The sequence below is a fragment of the Danaus plexippus genome (genome assembly GCF_018135715.1).
Source record: "Danaus plexippus chromosome 18 unlocalized genomic scaffold, MEX_DaPlex mxdp_20, whole genome shotgun sequence".
Classification (NCBI taxonomy): domain Eukaryota; kingdom Metazoa; phylum Arthropoda; class Insecta; order Lepidoptera; family Nymphalidae; genus Danaus; species Danaus plexippus.
Genome location: NW_026869853.1, coordinates 1,755,929 through 1,772,843, shown reverse-complemented (window position 1 = coordinate 1,772,843; position 16,915 = coordinate 1,755,929). Strand labels below are relative to the sequence as shown.

The window sequence follows — 16,915 nt, the reverse complement described above, 5'->3', positions numbered from 1 at the left end:
AATCCCAACAATATATACTCATTATAAAAAAAAAATATGAGAAAAACTGAGATGTTTGAATATTAGATATTGGAATTGTGATAAAATTAATAATAAATAATAAAATTTTAAATTTTTAAGTCCAAAATATTTTAAATTTAATGATGAAGTTTGAAATCCTCTGATGTTATTACTTTATTCGTGAAGTTTTTTGATTTATGCTAATGCATGCATCCAATTGTAAATGAGTTGTGATGATATTTTAATTGGTATATAAGGATTTATTCACATTATTAATCATTTCTTTAATAATATAAGACTAATTATTTCAAGAATAAAGAATATTCATGTTATAAATATTCTTTTTTATTTGAACGTTACCGATTTTAGACTGTGCTCTACCATTTTCTATGATCTGTCAATCATTTGATGTTATTGAATTGAAGTTTGAGTTGCAGAGCTCTCATTCATGAACAAATTTTATTGAATTTGTTTATTATATTTTCGTATAGTTAGTGTTTGTGTGTCTATTTTTGGTTTTATGCAGGATTTAAATGATTTGTGAGTTGTCTGCTTGATAATGTAAGATTTCTTTATGATTTATAATCATGCTCTTCACTTTTGATTATTGTTTACATAAACTAAAATACCGTGCAATAACAGTATATAACAACAAGAATTATTAATTAGTAACAGCTTAAAGCAACGTAGATAGCTTTGTTACAAAGAAATTCATAAATAATTGCTATTTCTGACAGATGTCATTGTAATTGTCATTAAAAAACCCTATCTTTAGAAACAAAATAACATTTATTTTCCTCAACAACAACTGACTGACTTTAAATAAGTAATGATATTTCAGTATGAAACAAAAGGACCAAACAGATAGAATCTTATTACATGATATTAATAATTTATATCATTAGGTGTTAAAATGTATGCAGCATGTCTTTTTTGAGTGCTTCGGAAAATGTGGGGTAATTTTTGCTTGCTTCTACCTTGTATGTCAAATTACATTTACATTATTGTTTTGTGAAGTTTCAGCGGTATATCCCAAAATATATCTGATGCGAGTTGTGCTACACAATATAAGATGGCAGTTGAGAGTGTCTCAGGGGGCTGCAGTAGTGAAGTAAATATGTTCATCCAAGATAGTTCTGGTGATGAACAGTCATATATATCACATATTAGTGATAGCTTCTTCCATACCAAATTTAAAATAGATCCAAGTGAATTATACACTTTTCACGATTCCGATGTCATTGCTGGAGAGATTACTGTAAGTCATACAGATGATAATTACCTTTTTCCGGAGAGCTCAGAATACAAATCAAAGTTCTTGGGGAGTTCATTAAAGGAAATTGATTTATTGGGTTCCTTAACTAATGGTGAGGTAAATAATGATAAAAAACACACTGTGACAAATGGTCACTATTCTAAAATAATAGATGATATTGCCGTTAATGAAACAGAATCAAAACCGATCCCCAAAGGTCAAAAACTGAGGAATTCTGTACAGAGTCATGACAAAGTAAAACATACCATCTCCAGCCCTACAGTTTTTAACAATACAAGTCTATCTGCAAACAATAGTAAGACAGTCGTGAGTAACGGCAAGAATATTGAAAAGACTGCTCCTGCAATATCTCCGTCTGAAACATTTTTAGATGTATTTAAAAGAGAACAAGGTGTGACAGAGAATACTACAGTTAAAAATGAGCCAACACTAACACCAATTAAACCACCGATACCAATAGCCAAAAAGCAGACTTCTGGTAAAAGTATGTATCTAATATATATATATATAATATTTTAATTATATCCTTTAAGACCACAAATATATGAATTTGAGCTATAAATTATTCTGCAAAAACAAACAAAAATGAATGAAATTTTTGAGTGAATTATTTTACGTATTTGTTTATTTGGGGACAACTCTGCTGAGAGAATCAAAAGTTTTGCTGGTTTTATGCACCATTTTTGTAAGTAACAGTAAGCAAAACAATAAGCGGGATTTATTTTAAATTCTCATACAAACTTATATTTATATATAGGTATTTCAAGTCACAAAACTGGTATAAAGATTTTTGCTTGCATTTTTGTGATTTCTCAAAACAATTAGGGTAATAAATTACTGTTTAATGTCGTTACACATTTAATTAGCTTAATCGTACTTGTAATGACTTGATAGTTATATAGCTGTGTTTTACATGTACTTGTATAGCATTTCTATAATCTATTATGCACTGTCTGTGATAGGATTACGTATCAATATTATTGTATAGAATTGTTATGTGAAAATTCAATTGTTTAAAAAGATATCATATTTGATTCTAAGCTTTTTACAGCCAAATCCGTAACTCCATCCAAGCCCCGTAAGGGTCGTGGGCCTACGATTCATGAAGCACTGCAACGGATACCATTGCAACGGAACGCTGTTGCCTTAAAAAATACAAGATGGCAGGCGCCCGGGGAGGAAATGTTCCAATGTGGACCTCTGAGTGAAAAAAAAGTTAATGCCTTCCGACAACTGGACACGAGCAGTAGTGATGATGATAATATGCCAGAATTTGGTAAATATTTTGGCATTAATATTTAAATTTTACAGCCGAGGTGAGAATAAGTTACACAATACTAAGAGTTTTTGTTAGTGTCAATGAACTTTGTTACAATCATTATTTTTGGTTCGCATAAATACACTAAAGTCTTACAAGCATTAAAGAAATATTTCAAAATTATGTAAAATTATTATAAAGTAAATCCATTTTTTTTAATAAATTACTATTTAGCTAAACTATTCATTTTTTTAACTTTAAATCATAAATGAATTGATTAATTTAATAAATAGGCTATATTACAGTATATTTGAATATAAAATTCTCCAATTTTGAGTAATTAAATAAATATAAGTTGTAAAACTAATGCTAAAAATCTTGTCATAGTCAGCTTCCTCTTTAGATAGTTCCATATATCCTCTATATATTGAAAATTTATTTATTTATTTATAATATATCCGATAAACAATACATTTTGAGGATAAAAAACATAATATAAAAGTCAGTAGGGAATAATTTACTGGGTATTTCTATAAAATAAATTAAAAGCAGCCTAAGTTACTAATATAGTGTTTTCCATTAAGGGCGCTTGATCTTTGAAATGCAAAAAAAAATACATGTAGGAAAGATATTTGCGAAATTTTTTTTTTATTTGGAAGGTCTATCGACCCCATTATGTATGGAATATGACATCATTCAAATGACCGCCACGGCTTCGGTTGGTGGCGCGCACACGAAAGGTCCAATTTTCGATGACTCTGGCGCACAAATCGGGCTGTATTTGATCGATGGCGTGGCGTATGTTGACTTTGAGGGCATCGGTGGTTTGCGGCTTGTTGGCATAGACCTGCGACTTAAGAAAACCCCACAAGAAAAAGTCCAGCGGGGTCAAATCGCACGATCTCGGTGGCCAGTTCACGTCGCCTCCGCGCGAGATGACCATGTCCAGAAATTGCTCGTGCAGAACTTCCATCGTAGCGTGTGCTGTGTGGCACGTAGCGCCGTCCTGTTGAAACCACATGTTGTCCAGATCCATATTCTCGATTTCAGGCCAAAAGAAGTTGGTTATCATCGACCGGTATCGCTCACTATTGACGGTGACGGCCACACCATTATCGTTTTCGAAAAAATACGGACCAATCACGCCTCCGGCCCAAAATCCGCACCAAACAGTCACTTTCTGCGGGTGCATTGCCACTTGGTGAACCTCGTGTGGATTGGTCTCGTCCCAAATACGGCAATTTTGCTTGTTGACATAGCCATTCATCCAAAAATGCGCCTCGTCGCTGAAGATGATTTTTTTGCCAAAATCGGCGTCAACTTCCAACTGCTCTAATGCCCAGTCAGCGAACACACGGCGCTGTCTATGGTTATTAACCTTGAGCTCTTGGGTCAGCTGGATCTTGTACGGGTGCAGGCTCAAGTCACAACGCAAAATTCGCCAAGTTGTCGTCTGCGAAAGGCCGAGTTCCTGTGCGCGACGCGGAATTGACTGCCGCGGGTTTTCGAGGACACTGTCGCGCACAGCGGCGATATTCTCGGCAGATCTCACGTTACATTGACGCACGGGAACCGGCTGATTGTTAACTGACCCGGTTGACTCGAATTTGTCCACCAATCGACGGATAGTCGACTCGGCAGGACGATCATCGCGACCGTAAAACGGGCAAAGTGCGCGGAACGTTGCTCGAACTGAAGACCCATTTTCATAAAACAATTTTATGATTTGCACGTGCTGCTCGACACTGTAACCTGCCATGGTGGTTTGGGAGGACGGAATGAATATAACACACTGCATTTGACAGCTGTCACTCAAACAACATGGCCGCAATCAGCTGTCAAAGTTCAAGCGTCCCTATTGGAAAACCCCATAGTTACATCAGATATCTGCCAGTTGATGTCCCATCAAAATGGGTCTAGCCGTTTCAGAGAGTAGCGCAAACAGACAGATATTAATTGTAATAAATTTATTAGTATATACATACCATACATACGTCACTCAGATTTTTTATATAGATATAATTATATTTAGAATCAACATTCAAAATATTACTATTTTTTTAACAAGATGCAGTCATATCTCTGTTTTTAATGAAGCAAAATTTGATTAATTAATTTATTTAATTAGTATAATGAATGTATTTTTTTTTTAATATTTTAATATCTCAGTGTGAAATGTTTAAATGAGTCATAATATAATATGGTGTAATTTTTTTTTTAATTCAACAAAAAAGGTTGACTTTCTGACTTTTTTGTGATGTTGAAGGTTTTTTTATACTTTTTTTGTGCTATGGAAATTTTCAACATATATATATATTTAAAAAAAAAATGAACTTATATAAAATAGAAAATATTAGTCATATCGGACTTAGCTTGGTCTTTGTTGTAGACACTTTTAAGTTGATGAAGGTGAAATTCTTATTAAATTCTTTTTTAAATTTCGAGTTCGAATAGACTTTAACTAAAAGGGTTTATTATTGGTTGCACGTTTAATTTTATAATTTACCTTCGTGCTGATAGTATATCTGGTTTTCTACACCCTTACCACAAGTTTGCGTTGTCAAAATATATTTGGACATTAAAAGATTTTCAGTCATAAATCTTCATACAAGATGTTATATATATGTTTATAGCAAATGTAGTGAAGGTACTGATCAAGGGAAATAATAAGGCTTGTTAAACCTATATTACAGTTTTTCTTTAGTTTGAGGTTTACCTCATATCTTTGAAATTTCACCAGTGTCTCAATATGCCTGTTTATGAAGTTTGAATTTTAATTTAACCTATAATATTTAAAAAACAAAAACAAAAAGTAAATCTGAAAAACATAGTTATAATTATATATGTAGAAATTGGTGTGGGTCCGGTATGTGTGGAGGAGAGTGCGGCGGAGTCCCGCGGGGCCCGTCTGGCGCTCCGCAGCGCGGCCATGAGAAGACACGTGGTCAGGGCTGCCACGAGCCTGAAACTAAGCAAGGATCACAGCGAGCTCAGGGCTCTGACTTCAATGATTAAGGTACACGATAGTGTCAAAAGCATTACAATATAGACATATAATACTTGATATTTAAATTCTGCATACTACAACACTGATTAGTTGTTACAAATTTTTTTCTTCCAACTGATTTGTTTTCTTAACCGTTAATTTTGTATATTTTTTGTACCAAGTATTATATAGCATCATTCTTAATTTTCACAATCCCAATAGATCTAAGGGTGACGGAAGCTAGTTATAGGTGGATCACATAATCATTTCTCAAAGTGTATTAATACCAAAAACTTAACCTAACACACACACACATATATATATGTATATATATTGTTCACATTTGCATGTGTGCAATAGTTATATAATTAGTCCATTCAATTTTTTTTTTCCAGAAACAATTGAGTGGCCAGAGCTCTACATGTCGTCTTCCGCCACAAACCTTGAACTATTTACTGGCTAAGCGCGGTCTCTCTGATATACTGAGCCAACAGGAACGCAGGTGGCTTAGGTAATATTAATGTATATAAAAACATCTCCACATCAGTATTAGTAAGTAGTTATTATTTATATTAATTTAGGTGTTCTGTATACAGACAAAGCGGCTGGTCAGGCGGTGAGAGTATTAAATCTGAATCATCGACGTGCGCCGAGGAGAGGTGCACTCAACCCCCACTACCGTCGAGTCGGTATTGTCTATCACATGTCACTCTAGCGCCCGAACAGCGGCTTTACGCTGCTTGCGCAGCTGTGTTCGCTGGCGGTGAGCGCTGCAAACAACCGCTTTTACCGCTGCAGGAACAGACGCCGTTATGCACAGAACACGCTTGGAAAAGGGTTTGTATTATATCTTTATTAGTGAATAAAATATATAATGTCGATATAGCAATGTAAGATTTATTTCTTTGATATAAAATGAATCGCCATTATAACATGTTTAGTGTAGTGTGTTGTGAGCCTTATATTGTATGTTAAAGGATAACTACGAGCTTCTGAGTCGTGAAAGCAAGCCTAAATCTGTGCGTAAGCGAGTTTGGTCTGTGAGACCGGCTCGTCCGCCTCGCCCACAACGCCGACCAAAAAGACGCAGGCGGGCTCCCGTTAAAAACACCGCAGAGCAATCGCTGTCCGGTTAGATAATAATATCAATTTTAGATAATTAACAAGGCTAAAGTTTTAACACACCCGACACGTGTGAAGCAGTTGTAATATATAAATCAATATTTCTAGTACATTAATCACGTTTCATAGAAAATAGAAATGTCATAATGACAGGTGACACTACTGACATTGACGGCTTCTGTCGGATTCACATTAGTCTATTACTTTCCTTAGGAATTCAGCCGGCTTGAAAAAAAATATATGTAAGAACAAAAAATCTAACCTAGTGGTTCCTTTGATAAATAATACAAAACAAATGAACTCCTTAGCTTGATCTTAAAAACCGGTGTATTTTTGCTTCATAACATTCATAGATTTTGTAGTAATGAGCAATATAGTCAATTTAATACAAAATCAAATGAAATGCTGTTTGAATATTTTGAATATTTATTTTATTATTTTCAGAAATCAATGTGTGTTCCAATTCATCTACATATGATAGCTCAGAGGATACGGCTATGGGAGGGCTCAGTGAGAGCGAATACATGACTGCTAGCGCTTCCCATGAACTCGGTGAATATATTTTAGATATATGTATATATATATAATAAATTTATATATATATATATATATATATATTATTTAACACATGTAAAATTTCAATTAATAGTTACATTAATAAACAATAAACCTAAAAGAAAAGATAGCCTGTGATTTTTTGTTTACTGTATTGTAGATTATCCTTTAACATACAGATATTAATTACAATATATTGATAACTTTTCTTATTATATTATGAAATGGAAATTAAAGCTATCATGTTATATTTATCTCGCTGAACCTCTCGGTCAAGTTACACTGTCTGTTTATAATTTTTGTTGTATCAAAATAAAAAAATCTTCAATAATTATTTATGTATTTAAAATTGTATGCTTATTTCATTATATACATCACAGAGGTCGGTCAAGTTCCGCCGGATGATATACTGGATCCGTCTGTCCTAAGTCAGATTCCTGACGAAGAGTTCACTGAGTTTTTCAATCAAGGTAACATTTTAAACTGTCATTGTGTGCACATTTATACGGTGACAAGTTAGTAAGTAAGAAATTAAAGGTTTATATTTGTATCAAGTAAAGCTATAATATATCTGTTGTCCGAACTAGCAAAACTGAATGACAGAACTGAATACAATACATAAACTCCTGACTTTATTATTATTTAACAATACCGAGCAAGTATAACAAATCTTTGTAAAGCAAGTTGGTTTTGTACAAGTTCAATAGAGGTCTGGTACTATTTGTAGGTAAACAAAAAAAAATTCAATTATTTAAAGGAATTTAAAACGAATTAATTTCGCTTGTTTAATTAAATTTTAAATTAAATCAATATATATGTGTGTAATTGTATATAAATTTTTTTTTTGTAAGGATACGAAATTAATTCTGATGTTTCAATTTAATGAGGTTGATATGCAATAATATTACATACAAAAAAAAAAGATAATTCTCCAGGTGAATTGAAAAAATATGAGTATGTTTAGATAATTTATCTCTTTTCGTTGGCCTTATTGTGGATGTGTCTCACTACTCTACATCTAGTATTTATAGCACATATATATTCCACAGTTCATTATATACTGAATCCAAATAATTATCAATTTTATGTGAAGTTTGAGAAAAAAACTTTTTAGTAGTTTTTGACTGAAATTATAAATCGTTCATTAATCTTCACAAATTTCTATATAATGTGTAAAGACAATGCTTTCTATGTGATATATATATATTAATTTCTCAGCGGAGAGTGGAGCTTCGTTCGTGGAAGGTTCAGAGCTGGTTGCAGCGCTGGAGGCTGTGTTGGACGACAGACCGATTGATATAGATGCCCTGGCTACGGGACGAAAGGTACTAAACATATATGACGACAAATAGGAAGACATACAGACAGAGCCTTGTATCCAGTCCGCCCGTGACCGCGGCTGCTGTAAAGAAATCCAAATGATTAGTAAAACGTAAAATCATCTGAGTAGTAATTCCAAAAGTCCATCTTATTTATATGTACTAGCGAAAATCTTGAATAAAATAAATTATCTTACTTACTATGTAATAAATATTTATGTATATTGTATATTAATATTTCAGATACCAATACACACCGCAGTCAGTATGGAATCATCGAGCACGCCTTCATAACATTATTGCTAAGCTAAAATAATCTTTATGTTGTAAGCATTTAGGAACAAAATCGACATCGTTAGTCTCAAGAGTTTCGTGCTTTGAGTTGGTGTGTGCATGTTAGGAAATGATAGGATTCCGAATAATAGGGATATAGTTTGAAACGATGAGGGGGTTCCGATAAATTTGATTGGATATTTGTTTTTTATTTTTTTTTTTTATTAATTTTTTCCTAGCATAAATTATACGTATTATAAAAACCATTGGCATTTTTAAGGTTTTCAACTAAGCGGTGATCTTATCAGTATTAATTTTATAATTATTATTAATACGAACGATAATTTTTTTTTTTTTCTTCGAGTACTTAAATTTATTTTCATTATATTCGACAACCAAAACGCGAGCATTTAAATAAATATAATTCGTTGTAAATATTGGTTAATTTAAACTAAATTTATTTAATTGATGTTATTTAAAACATTTGTCGGTCCTCGCTTATTGTATAGCATAGAAGAAATGTTTAGAGAATGAGACCATAACTGTATTGAGAATTCGACTTAAAGACATCGGAGTCGTTTGATTGGTTGAAAATCTCAATTCACTATTGGTCGATTCGTTGAATTGATGTCCTGTGATTGGTCGGAATGTTTGAATTGCTTTAGACTGTATAGTTCGAAATATTGACATGGCGTTGAAGTAATATTCCAGAAATAGTTTTCAAATTAATCTAGACTTAGGGACGGTACGTTCATTCTATAAAATTTATTTCTATTTTTGTAATATCATTTATAAAGGACGATAATTGTGTATAAAAATTATAAACAACAAACTTTTATATAACACTTGTCTTTTTTTGGTACATATTTGCTACAGTTTTGCAAATAATCTGCATGTCACGCAGACACCAATTTTTTTTATATACGTGAACAAAATATGATTATAATTAACAATTATATTATTGTGTTTTGTATACACACAATGTTATTTTAGTAAAACTGTAACAAATTTAGTAGCACTAGCGAACTCTATTGCATAATTTATCCTTAGATCATTTGATATTTGTCAAAGTGAAGCCGTAGTTTATAAATTTTAGTAGACTAACATATATATACCTAGGGATAGTTTTAACAGAACCAATTGAAAAAAAAAAGTAACGTATTTTTGTACAGACGTTTTATGTTCCTATAAAAATAATTCACGTGATTTTTCGTAACAGAATTGTGTGAGCCCAAAAATTTTTTATACAAAAAAAATATATTATAATCCACCTTTTAACAGCGGGGAACTTTATATAGTACATATGGTGTATGTAAAGTACGTACATCAAATGTGATAGCTCTTCATACTTTGCATATACCGTGAGACTGATGGTGAGTCGGACGAATGATTAATTGATATTACACGGCATTTATACGGTAACACGTCGGATTGAACTGGAATTGTTCCGTTAAATACATTAACTTAGAATGACTTTGCATCTTATAAACCGGATGTTTCCATGTTTTGTGATCAAAAACGATGACACTCATAGATTCACAGAATGTATGGGATACATTTAATGCATTTAACTAAATTGTGTTCATCAATGTACCCTTTCACACACTTATAGTTTTCATATTAATTTTCGTACGAAAATTATAACGCTTCAGCTCGTTCAACAATATTCGACAAAGGTTTGTAAGTGGATTGACCTTTTTTTTTTTATAAAAATGCCGTGTAAAAAGCTTTAAATACATATATTCAAAATATTTATTTGTCTTCATCCATCATACTATTTTCAATAATATTTTAATTCAATTTGTTTGTCCAAAGTTAAATAATAATGCATTCTAAAAATTTTTGCTAACTAGTGTTTTAATAAGTTTCGCTTAACAGATTCCAAATGACATCTGTCAGTGTAAAATGGCGCGAAAGGATGAAATGTCATCCGATTAAATAATTTTTGCATCACTTGTTATTTGTTAATAACTTTATGTAAGGCGTAACATATTATTGTAACATTTATATATTCAGCATGAAGCCGTCATATACCAATTTTCGCATTATTTCCGCACTCAGTGTAGTTTAGTTCTGTATACGCTTAATTCTCCATAAGCAGTAAGTACCTGTAATTTCGTTTTATAACAATATACAAGTAACAATAGGTTTAGTTTGTGTAAGTTCTATGTATTTTTAATTGCAGTTTATTTATTGTTTGTACTTTTGTAGTTTCGAACCGACTGCGCTTTGGGAGATTAACATTATGTAAGGAAATGCACCTTAGTTATTAGGAACGACTGGTTTGATAACGAGTAACTTAATCATTATAATTTAAACAAACACATTATTCTGCATCTGAACGGGGTCTCAATTTAAATATATATTTTTACTATATCGACATTTTGATTTGATCGACGTTAATTCATCTCTTATTTGATCGTAAATTCAAATGACGTCTATGTCAAATAGTGATGTACGTTTATATGAATATCGATAAGTTACTGACTTTACGGTTGGATTTGAACATATCCACGATATAAAGTTTAGTGTTAAAATATAATTGGAAATCATTTTGGGATAATGCCAATGAGTAGTTCGTGATATATATATCGTTTGAATAATATATTTGGCTATGGTGTAGTGTCGTGTGTTAGAGGTTGAATTATGGTAATGTGTAAGATTCATCTCGTCGATATTTGTCTAGCAGACACTAATACAGAGATCATTGTGTATAACATAATCAATAATTTAATTTATGATTGTATGATTTATGATTAATTTTTGTTCTTGAAATATATACTAATACAGATTAAAAATATTTTATATTCTCATGTGTAATGTATAGTTTGTGTTGTAATTTTCACTTTGGGCAACATTTTCTTAATGTTTAAATATTAATGAAACAGTTGTTATATATTATTTTTATTAATAAAGCATGTATTATGTTTTGCTTGACAAATAGCAGCGAGATCCTAAGGATTTGCAATAATTTGTGGTTAAAATATGAAACTGCTACCTCTTTGATTGCCTGATATTAATGTCGGTATATTGTCCAATGCGTGTAAGATGTTGAATTTTAAATAAAAATAAGAGTTACTCGTATATTGAAATTTATCTTATTTAATATATGATATTTCCCTTCATCATACTATCGATATCTTAACTTGCATAGAGTTTCCTTGAAAAAAAATAATCTTGATAGACGTTCACCTTAATTCCTTTGGATATTTTAAATATAATCTTTAGCCTTTTTTTTTTGTCAAACTACTACATTAATAATATTCGTATTTTTAACAATTGCAACTTAATTACGTTCCGTTCGCGTGTTTTGAAACAACTCGGATTTATTAAATATAATGAAACTATTAATTGGCTTAATGAAGCGTACACACTATAAATTTTCTTTTAGATTATACAATAAAATAACTTTCTCCTATTCGTACTGTGTAATTATGATTAACATTTTTCATATAGCTTACTTAGAAGTCTTAACTCATGTTATATATTCCACTAGTGAATTTTATAATCGAAACCATTTTTATTACATTAATAATATATATGGTATATCGATTTCATTCATATAAAGATTGCTATAAAAATATTTTTATAATTTTACTCACATAAAAATATAAAGAATAGTTTACATAATATTTGACATTTGTCCATAAATGACATGATGTAACGCTTCACTAGTAAGGGTAGTGGAATAAAACACAAAATCGTTATAAAAAGTGTATTGTGCCAATTTATGGATTTATTTGAAAGATAAAAAAATATGCATATGTTTATAATTATCGTTCTTTTAATTCACTTAATAAAAAATTATGGTAATAGAAATTTATGTTTATATTCTGGCATACGATATTAAATAAGCGTTTAGTCAAACGAACTAGCCTATATTTTACTTTTTTAATATTAATAATTCTCTATGAATAAGCAGTCGTTTGAAAATCGAATTTAGGTGTGCATTTCAAAAAGGCGGTATTTCTTTTTAAAAATGTCAATTTAAAACAAAAATTGGTCTCACCCTAAGTAGGATTTGTCTATTTTTTATATATAAAATAATTAAATCGCATTTTTAGTTACTAGCTCTTGTACAATATGTTATTATATTATGGGATATCTCTTAATTGTAACTTATATGTAGTGAAATAAAATAAACAATTTACAACAACGTATATTTTTTTTTACCTAGCCTTAATTTATTGAAATTTAATTTACTTTCTCTATACTATAAATAAAACACAATAAAAACATTTACTTTTGTTTTGGAATGTACTTAAATTTTTCCTTCGCGGAGTTCTCCTAGGCGCCTTCATTATTGGGTTAAGGGAATAAAGGTAAGTTGTATTATTCTATATAAGCCACGTTTTAAGATGAAAAATTGCAAAAAAAAAAAAAATCATACATTTTTTTTCTTAACAAAATAGAATAAACATTACCAAAATATATATTAAAATACAGTTACCAATTATGTTGCGTTTAGGAACCAATTAATGTTTTATCGGTTGGAATTAAAATTTGCTGCAACACTTTTATAACAAAGACGCAAATGCGAAATTCAAAAGAGATTATATAAAACGCAACTCAAATTAGCCCGAACGACAAATAAGGATGTATGACTTGATACGATCTTCCACGTGTCAACTGGCTCGCGGCCCAGTCGCACCTGAACGCTGCAATTTATTGCATTTGTAACGTTCTGTTACACTATTTATGTACATCTATTTCTAGATTTAATCTGTGTCGACAGATATGCACATTACGTCAACATGCCAGTTGGACTATTAAGTGTTTGACATTTTTTCTTTTGTATTCATTATTGATTCACCGACGTAGGTATCTAAGGTATAACTAATATAAATTTCAAAAACTTTACTGGATGATCTGAAATGATTGATGATTTTAAATGTTCTTACGCAATGAAGATTGTAATGCTTTTAACGTAGAAGTCGATTTCTTTATTCATTTTGCATTTAAACAAAACATGCAAATAAAAATTCATGATCAGAACGTTTATTATCAATGGAAGAAAAAGCTAAAATTCAAATTTGGGGGCTAAATTTGGAGAATCGAGTCAAAAAGTCCTACATGTCAAGCCATGGGGTGTTAATTTTCTATCATTAATTGACTCGTTTTCTGTTTGCCCATTCTTGAAATAAAACACACGCTTTATAATCATAGCTATAGATAATTAAATCTCGAAACTGATGTATTAATGCTATATTTCTTCTTGGTCTTCTTGAATCAACTTCTGCATATAATGGAAGTACGCAGGAGCAGTGTCGTTACTGGCTGTTGGTTTTTCATTACACAACCAGCTAACCACACTGCCAGTGCGGTCAACCCATGCTTCCTTATTCTTCTTTCACCAATAAATTCTTCTAGATGAAAGTCTATTCTGCTTTGTACACAAAAAAATTGTTAAACAAACAATAAGACTGATTTTGCCTGTAATAAAATTCATTACTCCCAAACTATATCTATACAGATTTTTGATTGCATACATGAGAGCAAAAGGCCGTGATGGTGGAGTCCACATTATGTCATAAATATTAAACATAACATATAAGTACCAAAAAACTTGTTACTTTCCTCTAACGATCTTCTGTTAGTAGCTCTTTATTGACGTAAAGTTTTTTTAAGCCTTCTTCAAAAACTTAGGTATGAAAGAATCCACGCCCACAACACTTGTCGGAAGTATCGCGTAATAAACATACAAATAAAACCTACTTGATTTGAAAATCTTTTACTTTTTAGTAGTCAGTTAATAAACTTACTATACAAGATAACTTTGCAACAAATAACTCCGTTTTAATTTGTTTAAATAAGGATATAACGTGTGTGCACAGCGCTTGCTGCGGTAAATAAGTCCACTCAGATTGTTGCCTGTCTGTTATTCTTTCGTTTAAGATTATATTAATGTATATTAAAATAAAAACGGCGTGGTGTCCTTGAAAAACGAAAATAGCTCTAAATATTTTCACAATTAACAGCAGAAACTTGAAATACCATACCTGAACTAAGCATATACAATAAAGCAAAAATGATCGGTATTTACTGAATATAAAGTCTCAATCTTTTACAAGCATTTTTATATAAAAATGCCCTTCTCCGATTTGTTATTTATTTACTTAGCAAATTTCATTCTATTGGATTTGAACGATTGGCTGTGACAAGGTAACGAGACAGTCACCTTTCGCATTTATAATATAAGTATGAAGACTGAATTTTATATTGCTTTGTTTTCTGAAATAATATTTGTAATCTGTACGATTATATTGAGTTTAAAGAAGATCCCTTTTGAAATTTCTTTCTTTTCTTTATAAATGCATGCGCAGATCTGAAAAGTAGAATATTAGAGTTCTTTATTTGTCTGCATTTTGTTCATTTAGGTGATTGAAATTTTTGGAACGAATGATTGATCTATTCACGTACAACATCCGGTTATCGGCTCTGGAAAGCTACCGGATTTCCAATATCCGGCGACGATTAGCTTCTATATCATCATTTACATGTTTTTTTTTTTTATATAAACATTCCAGTCACATTATTGTCTGTATTTTGTTTCTTGGAAGCGTACGGTAAATAATTTTTTTGAATATCTGCATTCTGCAAACTTCAAACGATTTTTCTTCAAAATATTAGTGATGATACATCTTCTCTCTTAATAGATTTGTAATTTTTTCTCAATAATTATGGTTTCATTGTTCTCAATTCAAATCTCGGAACAAACTGCAATGTTGGAACCTGAAAAATAGAAATATTTTTTTTTTAAACTATAATACCAATTAATAATCTGAGGTTTTTAGATGAAGACATAACAGTAAAGTTTTACGTAAAACAAAATGGCGGATGCTTACTGCGTTTGTACGTTTATGTAAAATTTTTGTTTAATCATTCAGAAAACAGTAAATTATTATTTTATGTACAACGCAAATATACCTCACAGAGGATATAAAAACATGTTTTACAGAATTAAATATATATTTTTTTATATATAGCAATAAAACTCAATTGCCTCTAACATTTTTGTCGCAAATGTTTGTTTCTATTATGTATAAATACTATTTAACTCGTATTTTTAATTCATCTAATATAAATTCGTTATATTAGTCAGTGGGTATCTTACACGTGTACAGATGTGTGTAAATTAAATTATTTTTCTATTCAACAATCAACAGCATCCACTGTCGCTAGTGATATAATCTATTTAAAAAGAAAAATCTAAACGCATTCTAACAACGATAAATGATCGAAAAAATGAGATAACATCGATTAAATTTGATTTTGTAGTAAACTTTACAACGGTGAGAGAACATTATAAGATATTAAATTAATTTTGTCCTGAATTTCATCAATTTAAAAATTTTAATAATATCATATGGCCTGCTTTGTTACGGTTATGCCCTTTAATAAAATCAAAATCCTTAGTAATTTCGCTGTGTAAACTTAACACGGACAATATGAAAGTTTTAATAAAACTGAACTTTAACCGTCTTTGTTCAAGAGAATATGATGATTTAATATCCGTCAATTAAAATATACACAGATAATATAGAATGAAAAATTAATAGACATAATAAAATGCTCATATCACAAATGAGTCCTACTCATATCACAAATGAGTCCTAGCAAAATAGCTTAGTTAAACGCGATTTGCCAGAGACCACATGTATATGATTCGAAATTGTTCGTGTCTTCATCTATATGAATTTTAATCTATTTTGAAAATGATTAATATTTGAAAAGGTAATTGATTTATACATTCCCAGCGAACCTAGGAGTATTAGCTCAGTCTGAGGTAATATTGGTCATGACTATGTCCTGACGCGATGACATCATACTGCAGAAGACACATCTAATACACAATATAATAATATTATGCAGACAAAACTCTATTCCATATTACTATAGCCGTTATAATTATTCTAATGCCATTAAATCATCCGCCGTTTTATTAGGTTTTCCAACACACGCTTTGCTAATTTAGACCGTGTCCGATTGTAGAATGTCCCACAACATTCGTCTTGTATATAATTGCAGCAACTTACATCTTAATCAATTAAATAAAATGATATTTAATTGTTAAAATTTCACCAATTAATCTAAATCAATATGAAAGTCTCCGCTTACGTTCAATA

General features: G+C 30.9%; 1 protein-coding gene and 1 long non-coding RNA gene across 6 annotated transcripts in view; one reads left to right on the top strand and one right to left on the bottom strand.

The window, feature by feature from the left end:
- The first annotated feature begins 421 nt into the window (after nucleotides 1-421).
- LOC116773082 (uncharacterized) lies at nucleotides 422-11,873 on the top strand. Of its 4 annotated transcripts, none has more exons than XM_061528534.1 (12): nucleotides 422-561; nucleotides 842-951; nucleotides 1,018-1,760; nucleotides 2,328-2,552; nucleotides 5,384-5,550; nucleotides 5,916-6,031; nucleotides 6,117-6,357; nucleotides 6,498-6,651; nucleotides 7,087-7,194; nucleotides 7,578-7,667; nucleotides 8,416-8,522; nucleotides 8,760-11,873. In XM_061528534.1, exons 3-12 carry the CDS (start codon nucleotides 1,073-1,075, stop codon nucleotides 8,808-8,810), a joined length of 1,947 nt encoding a protein of 648 aa, XP_061384518.1. In that variant the 5' UTR covers nucleotides 422-561; nucleotides 842-951; nucleotides 1,018-1,072; the 3' UTR covers nucleotides 8,811-11,873. The 4 variants fall into 4 exon arrangements, with proteins under 4 accessions (XP_061384518.1, XP_032521353.2, XP_061384517.1 ...); XM_032665462.2 differs by having other exon boundaries at nucleotides 842-956; XM_061528533.1 differs by lacking the exon at nucleotides 842-951 and having other exon boundaries at nucleotides 422-540.
- Nucleotides 11,874-12,490: 617 nt separating this feature from the next.
- The window catches only part of LOC116772843 (uncharacterized), a 39,996-nt gene continuing 35,571 nt past the window's right edge, over nucleotides 12,491-16,915 (bottom strand). For both annotated transcript variants that reach the window (XR_004353672.2, XR_009753743.1), the window contains exon 3: nucleotides 12,491-15,521. This is a non-coding gene — a long non-coding RNA (uncharacterized LOC116772843). The remainder of the gene's footprint in view (nucleotides 15,522-16,915) is intronic.

Coding starts and splice junctions, on each gene's coding strand:
- LOC116773082 (XM_032665462.2), top strand. CDS start 925: ATGTCTTTTTTGAGTGCTTCGGAAAATGTGGG. Junction 1,761..2,327: donor AAAGCAGACTTCTGGTAAAA/GTATGTATCTAA, acceptor AGCTTTTTACAG/CCAAATCCGTAACTCCATCC. Junction 7,668..8,415: donor CACTGAGTTTTTCAATCAAG/GTAACATTTTAA, acceptor TTAATTTCTCAG/CGGAGAGTGGAGCTTCGTTC.